The sequence below is a fragment of the Grammomys surdaster genome, unplaced genomic scaffold, assembly GCF_004785775.1.
Source record: "Grammomys surdaster isolate TR1022 unplaced genomic scaffold, NIH_TR_1.0 126197, whole genome shotgun sequence".
In the NCBI taxonomy this organism is placed as follows: Eukaryota; Metazoa; Chordata; class Mammalia; order Rodentia; family Muridae; genus Grammomys; species Grammomys surdaster.
This window is the reverse complement of record NW_021621002.1, coordinates 84,594-99,566: the sequence shown is the minus strand read 5'-3', so window position 1 is coordinate 99,566 and position 14,973 is coordinate 84,594. Positions and strand designations below refer to the sequence as shown.

Below are 14,973 nucleotides of genomic sequence, written 5' to 3'. Positions count from 1 at the left end.
ACATCCCTATCCCCTTAGTCCTATTTCTACAGGTAATACATTTAAATTACTACACTCCTGTGATTAATGTAAAAAAAAAGATATCCTTCCTCATGTGTGTTTAGAGGAGGTGAACCCTTAATTTTATCAAAAGCTCTGCTAATATCTAGATGAGACACTGAAACCACTGTCATTTAAGCTTCAAGAACACAAGGAAAGCTCAGGAAGAGGGACAGATACCTGGGGAATCTAAAATGTTTTTCAATTTCTTTTAGATAATGTATTATTATTCTTACTTTTGTTTTGCGCATAAGGACTGCCATCAGTTAATCCACACAGAGAGATATGACCTGGGGAGAATACCTCATGCAATAGAAACCCAGAGTTCAGATGTTTTGTAATTAGGGAAGTTCACTTTTCCATTTAATGGTATCAATCTGTAACAATCTCAAGGTCTGAAGTGCCTTCTCCAGATAATATGATAAGTATGGGTATAGAGGGAGCTGTGCTGATGAAATTTCTTCCTTATAACTACTTCTTACGGTCTTATTCTACAAGGATCTTTATAGATAAATCAGCAGGGTAAGTATTTCTTTTTCTCTTCATTATAGTCATAGCTCAAAGTAAGTATTACAATAGCGCAGAATTTTCTATAAGTGATTAGAGAATTCTCTTGCTTAGAATTTTCCTTCTGAATCAACTGTTTCATAAGTAAACACTGCAGATCCTTGTAGACAGAAATGTCAGTGTAATGATTTTTAAAATAACACACATTTTACCTAATATGATCACTGATTATATATGTGACACTAAAAATGAGCTGTTGGAAAGAGGACAGGGTCCAGCAGATGAACAGACAAAGAGGCAGGAAAGGCTCATAATGTGAAGATCATCAGTGGGAATTACATTGTGATTTAAAATGTCATGTTACCAATCAGTAGTTACAATGGATGTACTCTGATATAACTTTAAAAATAGCTGCAGATGCAACATTTTAAGGAGAATCTGGTATGGAATTCTCTTGAGTGTGTACTCTAATAATGCTTCCACCTAGGTATTACCAACTGTCTTAGTCTTCCATCCCCCATAATGAAACATCTGAAACACCTTAAATGGTGAAAATCAAAGACCAGAAATGTATCGGTTTGCAGGACTATATTTATATTAACATACATTTAAATTGTGCTTTTTATTTTCTCATTTTATCACTTTTCTCAAGTTAGCCGGCTTTGTATGTTTAATTACATGAAACTGAAGCTAAGATTATACAGCAAATTATATTAACTAATTTTGTCTTTATCAGTAATATTCTATTCTGTTAAGTTTGCATATACTTAGGAATTCTTTGGAAAGTTTTCAGCAGGTATTTGTGTGTTTCATTAAAAGAAATTGAGTTTTAATATTTCCAGTTTTCTAAATTGAGCCTGGCAATATTATTATTAATATAAAATCAAGTAAGCTTTTCATTATTAGGAAAAAAATATTTTCAATTTTCAAACACTATAAAATTGTTTAAAGTCAAAATCCCAAAAGTTCCTTCCAATAGTTACAAAGAACAAATGCTCATTAAAATATGTGCTCTATTTAGCATTTGTGTCCTTCCAGTTACACCTGTGGTAAACTCTATTTCCAGAGAACAACCTATGCATGTAAGTTATTTAAGAGTATCTGGTAATAGCTATGAATTAGTACCTTATAAATAAGTGAGCAGTGTTTATTTCTGCTGTCATTGACTATTTTATAAAGATTACATGGGACTAGCTTGGGTGGCTGAGATAATCCTCTCCTGGGATTCACAAAGACTTATTCTTGCTGCTCACAGTGGACAGTACATCAGCCAGCACCATGTATCTTGTCACCTGAAAGTCACATGCTTACTTTATAATCTCTCTGAGTTGTCATACTGCTTTTAACTCGTTACTCCTAAATATGGTAAGACATGAAGTGGAATTGATACTTGTCATTTATTTTATTTGTATGTCCCTTAGATTACTAAATCTCCACAAATTAGAAAGCAAAGGTCACCATAAATTCGTAAAATAAGAGTGTTCTAAAATCAAGTTTTGAGATAACGAAAGAGTATAGTGAATTTTTCTTGGATGAATGTGGAGCTATGGAGAAAGCAGCTCTTGGTGTCTTTTGTTACAGGCCTCTTCAGACTGTGATCTCCACACTGCTTAGGTTTTTGGTCTTGGTCAATTTAATAGTGATGATTCTCTATTCTTTTGAATGTTTATGGACACACTTTGGGTTTCAGTTTTTACAACTAAATATTACAATTTGAATTAATGTGAAAGACCACAGTCTGTAATTACTTTTACAATGAAACAAAGAACTTTTCTGAGTGCTTCTCTATGTTAACAGCTCTGTATCCATGGTAGGTATGGTTCTTTTTTGTGAACCCGAAAGAAAAATGCCACTTAATTAGAATATGTGTTATTTTCTCTCTGTGATAAACATTTACAAAGTAATATATATATAAAGTACATATGATGGAACACATACCTTTGGGAAAATGAACACTTTTTATTAGTATATTTTAATTTATATTATCATATTTTGTATTGCTTATATTACCCATATTGTGTTAAACATAAGTTGTAGACATACAATTAATAAAAACATGGTATACATATATAGTTTGTGTATTTTCAATCTTTAAATATGAATAAGGTTAAGCTTCTTTCAATTTGAAGACTAGTCTTGAATTATATATATTATGCAGGAGCTTTTTAAATTATTAAAATATTTTATTTAGTTATTTTCGAAAGTTGGCCTCCTACCTGTTTACCCCACCCAAAGTTCTTCAACCCTTCACCTCACCTCTCAGAGGGTGCTAGCCTCACCTGCCCACCCTCCCCACATCATCTCCAACAGAATCCTTCTTACCTGGGGGAGGATTAAGTTTATCCTCAAAAACTGAGGTAATATAAGATAGTCCTCTGCTACATGTATCTGGGGCCACAAACAAGCCCATGTATGTTCTTTGGTTTTTGGCTTAGTCTCTGGGAGCTCTGAGTGATTTGGGTTAGTTGACACTGTTGTTCTTTCTGTGGGGTTGCAATCCCTTTCAGCTCATTAAGTCCTTCTTCTAATTCTTCCATATTGGTTACTGACCTCAATCAATTAGCTGTAAATATCTGCATTTGTCCTTGTCATTGTCAGTTGCTGATAGAGCCTCTAAGAGGACAGCAATGCCAGGCTCCTGTCTGCACGTACAATATGGCCACAATAAGAGTGTAAGGATTTGGTATGAGTGCATGGGATGAATCTCAAGTTGGACTAGTCACTGGGTGGCCTTTCAGTATCTGCTCCATTTTTGTCCCTGCATTTACTTTAGAAAGGAACAATTCTGTGTTAAAATTTTGAAGATGGGTATGTGGTCCCCTGACTTAATTGGGGACCATATCCATCTACTGAAGGTGGTCTCTTCCAGTTTCATATCCCCACTGTTGGGCATTTCAGCTAATGTCATCCCCATTGAATCCTGGTAGCCTCTAATATCCCAGGTCTCTGGCACTTCCTAGAGGTTTCCCCTGCTCCCTAATTCCCACTGCTACATATTTCAGTTCATTCTCCTAGCCCTCTTAGCATCCCTCCTATCTCTCCCCATACCTGCTCCTGCACCTTTCCCCATCCCCTTCCCCTCTCCCACCCAGTTTCCTCCCTCCCTCTGCCTCCCATGACTATTTTGTTCACCTTCTAAGTAGATTTAGGGTATCCACACTTGGACATTCTTTCCTGTTAAGCTTCATGCTATCTGTGAGTTATAGGTGTTCTGAACATTTTGGCTAATACCCACTTGTCAGTGATAACATGCCATGCATGTTCTTTTTGATCTGGGATACCTCACTCAGGATAATATTTTCTACTTCTATCAATTTGCCTGCAAAACTTATGATCTCCTCATTTTTAATGGCCAAATAGTATTCCATTGTAAAAGTGAACCACATTTTCTATATTCATGATTCACTTGAGGGACATCTGGATTGTTTCTAGTTCCTGGCTATTATAAATAATGTGGCTATAAACATGGGGTAACACATGTCTTTGTGGTATAGTGGAATATCTTTTGGGTATATTTTCAGGAGTAGTATAGATGGGCCTTTAGGTATAGCTATTTCCAATTTTCTGAGGAACCACCAGATTGATGTCCCGAGTGGTTGTACCAGTTTGCAATCCTACCAGCAATGGAGGAGGGTTCCTCTTTCTCCATATCCTCAGAATCAATTACTGTCACTTGGGTTTTTATTTGTTTAAGATTTATTGATTTTATGTTACATATATGAGTGTTTTGTTTGCATCCATGTCTATGTTCTACTGGCATGCCATGTCAGAGAGAGAACTGGATCTCCAAGAACTAGAGTTACATTTGGTCATGAGCCACCATGTCATTGTTTGATCCATCTCACCAGCCTTAAGACTAAAGCTTTTAGTAAAAAAAAGAACATCACTGTTCAGGTGCTATAAATGTATGTTCATAAAAGTAGGTGTTTGGCTCTGGCAATAAGAGTAAATCCATTCCTTTTCCTGACTAAGAATTTTAGAAGCGAGCTGGAGAGATGGCTCAGTGGTTAAGAGTACTGACCGCTCTTCCAGAGGTCCTGAGTTCAATTCCCAGCACCCACATGGTGGCTCACAACCATCTATAATGAGATCTGATGCCCTCTTCTGCTGTATTTGAATACAGCTATAGTGTACTCATATAAATAAAATAAATAAGTCTTTAAAAAAAAAGAATTTTAGAAGCAAAAAATCATAGAAATAGAAAATGTATTATTTATCATGCAATATTCATGGCGATGTTATTGGATGCTTTCTTCTACTATGTTCTACATTACTTCTATAATACAAACATGCACACATCTATATATGTGAAATATATAAGTGAACTTAGAAATATAATTGGTCACACGTTTTTTTCACAAGAATCTGAAATAGTCATTTTTCTTTGTTTATCCCAAAGCTATTTTAAAGTACTGAATTGGATTAATTCAGTAAAAAATTGATCCTGGTAAGTGTCAACTAAGTTACATATGCACCAAAGGTAAGACTGTTGAGTAAAACTGTAAAGAATGTCGGGTGATGGTGATGTAGGATAACAGTTGGGACCTTGTTTTCTACTGCATGGGCAAGAATCTCTTTTAAACAGAAATTTCCAGCAGCATCACTATATAGTCATCTTTACCAAGTTCGTGTTTGTCATAATGTTTAGAAAATAATGCTTTTCTTAATGTCACATATTAACTCCTTTAGGAGGCTGCAGGCTCCATATCTTTAGATGTGAGTATGTAGACTGTGGTAACTACTGAAACCAGGAAAGAAAGGCTTGAACATAGCCAGTATGGGATGGGGGTTGGGATTGAAAGAGAGGAGTATAGCAGAGTAGGGTTGGTTTCATTAGAGAAATGGGAAGACAAGGTTCCTTATTGAGGAGAAGGGAGGTAAATATGGAGATCAGAGGAAGGTAAAGGAGAGTAATAAGACACAATTTGTCATAGAGTGAAATTGGAAAATTTGTGGACTTATAGATAAGAGGGATGGAGACAAATACAGATATGGCAATAGTTATGAAAATAAACATATGAATGGCTCTAAAGGCCATGAGGAATCATACAGTTAATGTTTTATATCTCTCCCCTACCAAAAACAAAAACAAAAAACAAAAAATAGTGTTTGTGTTGATGGCTAGAAGGTAGTTGCTTAATACTGAATTGGAGTTCACAAAGGGTTCAAATGGATGGGAACTGAACTAGAAGCCATTGATGGCCATTTATAACCTTGACAGCAATACAATTAATCAGGTTCAGAAAGAAAATTAATGATCTCCTTATTTCTAGATTGTGGGAATGTATGATTTCATAAAAAACATATAAAACAAATTGAGATAGATATACTGCAGATTAAAATAGGGAGATTATCATGAAATACAACTTTGATTCCACTAGAACAATTAGTTAAAACATTGATAGTTAAAAAAAGAGCATAACAAATTTATGGATCATGAGAAAGATTCACATGATTTTTTTTTTTAGTATCTTTTGTGATTTTTTTTCCAGACTGCCATATGTTTTGTGCAGTTGTATAATTTTGATTAATATTCTGTCCTCCTGACTTCTGTTTTAGGTGTTAAATATAAAATGAGAAAACTTATATTAATAGGATTATATTTCTAAGGCATTAGTATAAGGTGCATCAGACGAATAAATTTTCTATTATATATAGATATGTGTGTGTGAATTTATTATCTGTAATATCATATATATATTTATGTATATATATATGAGATACACAGAAGGCATATAGAAATGTAGGCTGTAATGCACACTCTGGAACATCAAAAGTTAAAGAGAGAACTTAAGGAAACTTAGTATAGAAAATATAAGGATGATATAAATTACTGTCCAGTAAATCATATGTTTCATGTGCTCTCTTTTTTCAGATATAAGATTTATGTTTCTGCTATGCTCTTAAGATGAGTTCATCTTCCTTTACATCTTCATTAGAGAATATCCTTTATTTCCAAGCTGGGCTTGGAGTCCTAGACAATATGTTTCTTCTTGTTATCTATATTTTCATAATCCTTGTTCATAGATATAAATCCATGGACCTGATCTCTTGTCAACTGAACTTTGTTCACATGATGATGTTCCTTGCTGGAGAGAATTTTTGGCTTGCAGATATATTTGAATCACTTAATATTGAGAATGACTTCAAATGTAAGGCAACATTTTACACAAAGAGAGTGATGAGAGGCCTCTCTATTTGCATCACCTGCCTCCTGAGTGTGTTCCAGGCTGTCACTATCTGTCCCAGTAGCTCTTTGTTGGCAAAATTTAAACATAAACTCAAAAAGGTCATGATCAATGCTTTATTTTTTATTTGGTCTTTCAATTTGCTCTTCAGTAGTAACCTGATCTTCTATGTTGGTGGTTTTAATAATGTGAGTGAAATCAAGCAGTTGAAGGTCACTAAATCCTGCTCACTCTTCCCCGTGAACTACTTAACCAGGGGTTTGATTTTAACAGTGACAACCTCCAGGGATGTGTTTCTTGTAGCAGTAATGCTTACTACAAGTGCATATATGGTGATTCTCTTGTGCAAACATCAGAGGCAATGCAAGCAACTTCATAGCATCAGTCACCTGAGAGCATCACCTGAGAAAAGAGCCACTAAGACCATCTTACTGCTGGTAGTTTTTTTTGTGGTCATGTACTGGGTGGACTTTATCATCTCAATCACCACAGACATGTTATGGATGTATGACTCACTCATCAGAATTGTTCAGAAGTTTGTGGTGAATGCTTATCCCACAATTACTCCTTTCATACAAATCAGTTCTGATAGAAGAATTGTCGATGTGGTGAAAAAGTTGCAGGCTTAGTGCTACTAAATATTTTTAAAAACATTATTATTTGTTTCCTTTGGAAAACCTATTCATTAATTTTATTTATATGTACACTGTGCTTGTAGCATCTATGCCTAATTGTATTCTTGGTGTTCACAGAGGTCAGAAGAGGACATGGGTCTCCCTTGAACTGCTGATTTGGATGACTGTATGCCTCGTGCTGATGTAGTCCCATTAATTATATTTTTCCTTTATTTTTGTATTTTTAAAATTTTATGTCCTTATTTATATCCCAAATGGTGTGCAATCCCCCACTTTCTCCTTCACAGATTCTCTGTTCCACCCTCTCCTCTTCTTATCTGAGATTGTGGGGGGGCATAGGTGCCTTTCTACCTTGGTACATCAAGTCTCTGTGGGCTTAGAAACATTTTCTCCCACTGAGGCAGCCTATGTTCTGGGAACACACAACCCATGTGTGCTCTTTTGTTGGTGACTTAATCTTTGAGAGCTGCAAAGTGTCCAGGTTAGTTGATTCTTTGTCTTCCTGTGGAGTTCTTGTCCCCTTCACTGGCTTCAATCCTTCTCCCAACTTTGCCAAAAGTCTCCATTATCAGTTCGATGTTTAGCTGTGGTATCTGCATCTACTTCTGTCATCTGCTTGGTAGAGCCTCTCAGAGGACAGTTAAACTAGACTCTGTCTGCAAGGATAAGAAAGTGTCATTAATAGTTTCCGGGATTGTTCTGTATTTTTAATATTTTAAACTGCAGATTCAACTTCAGTGTCAGCCACATAAGTTTAAAAAAGCAAAACCTTTTTTTAAAATGGTTCTAACAAGTTAGAACAAAATGGAGTAGTCTTCCTGTCTTCAATATTTTCCTTGTTAATATACGAGAGCTATCAGGATACCCAAAGTAATTTTTAACTAGGTTATATCACAAGAATTTTTCATACTTATCAACTATCATCATATTTGGTACTAGTAGGGTGTCTAACTTCACTCAAACACATTTCATCTACTGGTGAGCATTTCCTGTTTCCATTACTGTACTTTTATGTGGAAGTAAGTTTTTCTAACTAATCTCACATTTCTGTTATGATAATTTTGGGGTGAAATTTCTATCTATCTATCTATCTATCTATCTATCTATCTATCTATCTATCTAATTATTTACATCCAAATGTTTCTCCCTCCCTATTCTCTCCTCACAGAGTCCTTTCCTTCATCCTTATTTCCCTTCATTTGTTGGGCCAGTTATTGATTGGCCATTCTGCCAGTCTCTGTTCCATTTTTGTCCCTGCATTTCTTTTAGATGAGACAAATTTGAGGTTGAAAGTTTTGGGGGATGGGTTGGTCTCCTTATCCCTCCTCTGGAGGTGGTTGCCTATTCAGGTTCTATGTTAACACTATTGGGCACCTCAGCTAAAGTTAGCCACATTGACTCCTGGGAGCCTTCCCCATCCTAGGTCTCAGGGACAGCCTATAGATTCATATTCTTAAACTCTTCTGTTCAATAAAAGAACTTCTAGAGGTATCATCATCAATAATTTCAAGCAGTTCTATGGAAAAGCACATGCCATTGGTATAGAAACAGACAAATTAGTCAATGGATTCAAATAAGTTAGTCAATGGATCCTGAAATAAACTCACACACCTATGGACACTTTATTTTTGACAATGAAGCCAAAATCATACAATTAAAAAAAAAGAAACCGTCTTTAATAAATGTCAATGGTCTAACTCTGTGTCTACCTATGGATGAATGCAAATAGATCCATATTTATCACCTGGCAGAAAACTGAACTCCAAGTTCATAAAAGACTGCAACCTAAAACTGGATACTTTATATCTTAGAAGAAAATATGGGAAATAGCCTTGAACTCATTGATCCAGAATACAACTTTCTGAACAGAATCCCAATGGCTCAGATACTAAGATCAGCAATTAATAAATGGGGCCTCATGAAATTGAAATGCAAAGGGCAACATCAATAAGACAAAATGATAGCCTATAGATGGAAAAGAGATAGTCACCAACCCTTCATATGAAAAAGGGCTCATATCCATAATTTATAAAGAACTCAAGAAGTTAGACATCAACAAACCATGTAACCCAATTAAAAATGGGGAATAGAACTAAAGAGCAGGTGCTAAAGAGGAGAATATCAAATGTCCCAGACCACTTTAAGAAATATTCAGTGTCTTCAGTCATTAGATAAATGAAAATCAAAATGATTCTGAGATTCTATCTTATGACAACCAGAATGGCTATGATTAAAAACTCAAGTGACAGCATATGCTGTTGAGGATGTGGAAGAAGAGCAACACTTCTTCGTTGCTGGTGGGATTGCAACTGTTACAACCACTCTGGAAATCAATCTTGTGGTTCCTCAGAAAATTGGAAATAATTCTAACTTAAGACCCAGTTATATCACTCCTTGGCATATTCCCAAGGATGCTTCACCATACCACAAGGTTACATGCTCCACTATGTTCAGCAGCCTTATTTGTAATAGTCGGAGGCTGGAAACAAATCAGATGTCCTTAAACCGAAGAATGAGTATCGAAAATGCCATTCATTTACAAAATGGAATACTATTTAGCCATTAAAAACGATGACATCATGAATTTTGCAGACAAATGGATAGAACTAGAAGATATCATCCTAAATGTGGCAACCCAGATCCTAAAGGACATGAATGGTATGTACTCACTGATAAGTGAATATTAACCAAAAGGTACAAAATACCCAGGATACAACTAACAAGTTTAACAAGAAGGAAGGCCCAAGTAAGGATGCCTCAATCCCACTTAGAAGGGGAACAAAATAATCATGGGAGGCAGAGGGAAGGAGGGATCTTGTTGAGAAACAGGAGTGGGAGTGGAAAAAAGGAGCAGGATCGAGTATGGAGGTGACAAAAGAGAAGCCTAGAGGGCCAGGAGGATGAATGGAAATATTCAGGAGCATGGGGTGGGAGGTGAGGGGACCCTCTAGAAAGTCCCAGAGACCTGGGATGTGAAAGACTCCAAGAACTCAATGGAGGTGACCTTATCTGAAATGCCCAATGGTGGGGAGATGGAACATGAAGAACTCACCTCCAGTAGATAGACAGGGACCCCATAGAAAGGATGGAGTCACCAATGCACTCTTAAATTTTCTGACTCAGAATTGTTTCTCTCTAATAGAACTGCAGGAACAAAGTGAAGAAGAGACTAAAGGAAAAGCTGTCCAGTGACTGGTCCAACTTGTGATCCGTGTCATGGGCAGGTGTGGGACACCAAAGCATGACACTATGACGCAATGATGTGCATACAGAAGAAGCCTAGAATGTTTGCTCTCTGAGAAGTCTGACCAGCAGCTGACTGAGAGAGATGCAGATAGTTACACCCAATGATTTGATTGAATTTGAGGACCCCTATCAATGAATTAGGGGAATAATTGAAGAAACCGAAGGGTATGGAAACCTCATAGGAAGACCAGCAATCTCAATGCACCTGGATCCCTAGGAGCTTCAAGGGACTAAGTCCCCAGTCATGGATCACAAATGGATGGTCCATGTCTCATAGTACATGTGTAGCAGAGGACTGCCTTTCTGGCCTCAGTGGAAGAAGAGGATCCAAGTAAAGGGGATGCCCAGGGAGTGGAGGAGAGAGAGGTGGGTAACAGGAGGTGTACAACATCTGGAATGTAAATAAATGAAATATTTAATTAAAAAACCTAATAGTGCTGGCACTAAAGAAATGTTTCATTTGTTAAGAGTCTTGTTCTCTTCCACATAGGACACATAAGTTCATTTCTTAGCACACATTTTGGCAGCTTAAAAGAAGGGTTTTCCTGATAGATCTTTTATGATTATTCTCAAGAAGAACCTCTAAGCTTTTACTTGTATAAAGGTGTGTGTTTTGAGCTTTAGTAAATTTTCTTTTACAGATGTGGTTGCCTTTGCATTTGGGGTATATGTGTTCATAATTGAGAGTTCATCTTGATGGATTTTTCCTTTGATGAGCATGAAGTGACGTTCCCCATCTCTTTTGATAGCTTTTGGTTGAAAGTATATTTTATTGGATATCAGAATGGCTGCACAAGCTTGCTTAATAGGACCATTTGCTTGGAAATGTTTTTGTCCAGCCTTTTATTCTGAGGTAGAGTCTGTCATTGTCATTGACGTGTGTTTCCTGTATTCAGCCAAATGCTGGACCTGTTTAAGTATCCAGTATGTTAGCTTGTGTCTTTTTGTTGAAGAATTGTGTTGAGTGGTACTGAGAGACATTAAAGAACAGTGATTGTTAGTTTCAGTTAATTTTGTTGTTGGTGGTGGTATTATGTGTATGTAATTCTCTTCTTTTGGGTTTCTCATGAGATGATTAATTTCTTATGTTTACTTGGGTGTAATTGCCCTCATAGTGTTAGAGTTTTCCTTCTATTATCTTCCATAGGACTGTACAGTAGAAAGATATTGTTTAAATTTGGTCTTGTCATGGAATATCCTGTTTTTTTCCATATATGCTGTTTGTATACTAATCTTGGACTGCAATTTGTGTTTTCTTAGGGTCTGGATGACATCTGTCCAGTATCTTCTGGCTCTGTTTTGAAATCTGGTATAATTCTGATATGTATGACTTTATACAATACTTGGCCCTTTTGCTTTACAGCTTTTAATATTTTTTCTTTGTTCTGTGCACTTAGTGTTTTAATTATTTTGTGATGGGAGGATTTTATTTTCTGGTCTGATCTAATTGATGTTCTGTAGGCTTCTTGTGTTTATGGCCATCTTTTTCTTTAGGTTAGGGAAGTTTTCTTCTCTGATTTTGTTAAAGATGTTTACTGACACTTTGAACTGGTAATATTCACCCACTTCTATTCCTATTATTCTTTGGTCTTTTCATTGTGTCCTGAATTTCCTGGATGTTTTTGGCTTGGAGCTTTTCAACTTTGTATTTTTTTTTGATGGCTGTCAATATCTTTTATGGTATCTTCTGCACCTGAGATTCCCTTTTCCAACTCTTGTATTTTGTTGGTTTTGCTTCTACCTGTATCTCCTGATCTCTTCCCTAGCTTGTCTATCACCAAGATTTCCTCCATTTGTGATTTCCGTATTGTTTCCATTTCCATCTTTATGTCTCGAACCATTTTTTTCAATTCCTTCAACTGCTTGATTGTGTATTCATATATTTTGTTAAGGATTTTATTTGTTTCCCCTTTAAGGGTGTCTATATGTTTCCCTGTGATTTCATTTATTTAAGGGAGTTATTTATATCCTCTTTAAGGTACTCTAGCATCTTCAGGAGATGGAATTTTAGATCAGAATCTTGCTTTTCAGGTGTGTTAGGATATCCAGGGCATGCTGTGGTAGGAGAACAGGGTTCTGGTGGTGCTGAATTTCATTAACTTCTGTTGGTTATATTTTTGTGCTTGCCTCTCATCATCTAGTTATCTAGAGTGTTAACTGGCCTAGGTGTCTCTGATTGAGCAGGCCTCCTTAGAGGTAAGTAGAACTCTGTGACCTGGTTTATAGCAGGCCTTCTGGGAGGCAAACTATGCAGTCTCTGTTTAGAGGGGGCACTTCCTGTGTCCATGGTTACAATAGGCCTCCTGTGTTTCTGGTTCAAACAATCCTGTATCCCTGGTTAGGGCAGACATCCTGTGTTCCTTGATAGGTCAAACCTCCTGGGAGACAGGCAGACATTATGATACAGGGGCAAGAGGTTCCCTAGTTGCATATGGAGGTGTGGACTTAAAGGACTATGGGGCTCAGGCAGAGTGGGATAGATCCCATGTATGCTGAGCTCTGTGGAGGTATTAAGGCAGGTATCTCGCCTATTTCCCTGGTTATGGACAATCTCCTGTAAGACAGGCAGGCTGTGGAGTGTGGGAGGTGATCTGGCACATGGATTTGCCCCAATTGGAGGTGAAGACAGAAAGGTGACAATTAGATTTTAAAGAGTAAATCCATTGAATATTCCAAATACCCTGATGTTTTAAAGCCTTTCATCCACACTAAACAAAGGGATCTCAAGCCTTCCAAAATCTGTCTCAATTGAGTATCTTTTGACAAATAATTCGTCTAACTCTTGGTACCATGGTCTTACTTTGAATTTCAACTTGAGTAATATAAATCCCATAGCCTGCCCTACTCTGCCAAGACTTCTTTTGCCTTAGACACCCTGTCAGATACCTCTTTATCTGCAGTCCTCATCCTTAAAACTCAGAGGAGCAACTGTTCCAGAAATATCAACTTACCAGTCTGAACCTCATTAAAGCAATGCTAGGATTCTATTGCTTTCCATGACTCATTCATATGTTCAAATCCAACAACATCTGGGTGACTCTTTTACAACAACTTGGCTCTCAGCCCAAGGTATATCCTTAGCTGTGTAGAACACAGCTTCTGTATGGTGACTCTCATAAAACACTTCCAAAATTTCATCTCAACATAACTGGTCTCTTTCTAATATCCACTAATTTCTCAGTTCTTGTGGGCAATAATCCACTATTTCAGCAAACCAAAAAAATTTTCTTCAGTAAGTCTGGTGTTTTATTAACCACAATTGACTGATTCTTCAGCTTCAGATACCCAGAAGTACAGAATCTTGATTCCACAATAAATGGCCTTGTAGAGTTTTTATAAACTTCCCTCTGAAACTTTATAATTATCAACACTATAATCTGTACTGATCTCAATGCTCTCACCTTCCAAGCTCCTATGGAATAGCCCACTGAAATTTCAACACTCAACAGCTTTTATAATTTAGAGGTCCAAATTGTAATTGTAATCCTTCTCAAAGTACATTGTATTTTTTCAAAAGGGTACCCAATTACTCTGGTACCAACATAACTTAGTTAAGAATACTATTGAATTGATGAATATCATGATCATAAACTAGTTGGGGAGGAATGGGTTTATTTGCTTTACATTACTGGAAAAGGCCAGAACAGAAATTCAAACAGTGCAGGAACTTGTAGGGATGCAGGAGCCAATGCAGAAGCAATGTAAGGGTGCTCCTTGCTGCCTTCCTTAATTGTTCAGTTTGCTTCCTTTTATAATTCAGGACCACCAGTCCAGGAATTGCACCACCTACAATGAAGTGGACCCTCTCCATCAATCACTAACAATAAGACACCCTACAGACTTGGGTACACCTACATCCTTTAGAGACATTTTTAAATTGAAGTTTCCTCCTGTCAGATGACTTTAACTAGTATCAAGTTGACATAAAGCTATCCAGCACATGGATCTACTTTTATTCTTTGAGTTATAATTCAATGTTAGTTTTGGGTGTAGGGGCTAACTGGACCATTTCAACCTATAGATTCCTCTTTTTCATGTTTACTGTAAAAGAGTACTATTGAGACCCTGTCTGCCATCCTGAACTCTCTAACATGATCTCCAGTTATTCATACCCCAGGAAGTAAATGTTAGAGCCAAGACCAGTTTTTCTTCATTTCATACCCATCTGTAGCCCTCTCTCTTTCCATTTTTATAGTTGATTATGATATCACTGATGTAAAGAGAGAGAAGAAAAACCGACCAAGCAAAAGAGAGAAAGAGAGAATGTGGGGATGGAGAGAGGTAGAGAGAAGAGGGAAAGAGGGAGAGAGGGAGAGAGAGAGAAGAGGGAGAGAGGGAGAGAGGGAGAGAGAGAAGAG

The 14,973-nt window shown here is 36.9% G+C and overlaps 1 protein-coding gene across 1 annotated transcript; it reads left to right on the top strand.

Moving 5' to 3' along the window:
• Positions 1-6,454: 6,454 nt before the first annotated feature.
• On the top strand, positions 6,455-7,363 carry LOC114613202 (vomeronasal type-1 receptor 90-like). Its single transcript, XM_028758398.1, has one exon. The coding sequence runs from the start codon at positions 6,455-6,457 to the stop codon at positions 7,361-7,363; it is 909 nt and encodes a 302-aa protein (XP_028614231.1).
• Positions 7,364-14,973: the final 7,610 nt, after the last annotated feature.

Bases quoted from the DNA above. Each gene is read 5' to 3' on its own strand.
- LOC114613202 (XM_028758398.1), top strand. From the start codon at position 6,455: ATGAGTTCATCTTCCTTTACATCTTCATTAGAGAATATCCTTTATTTC.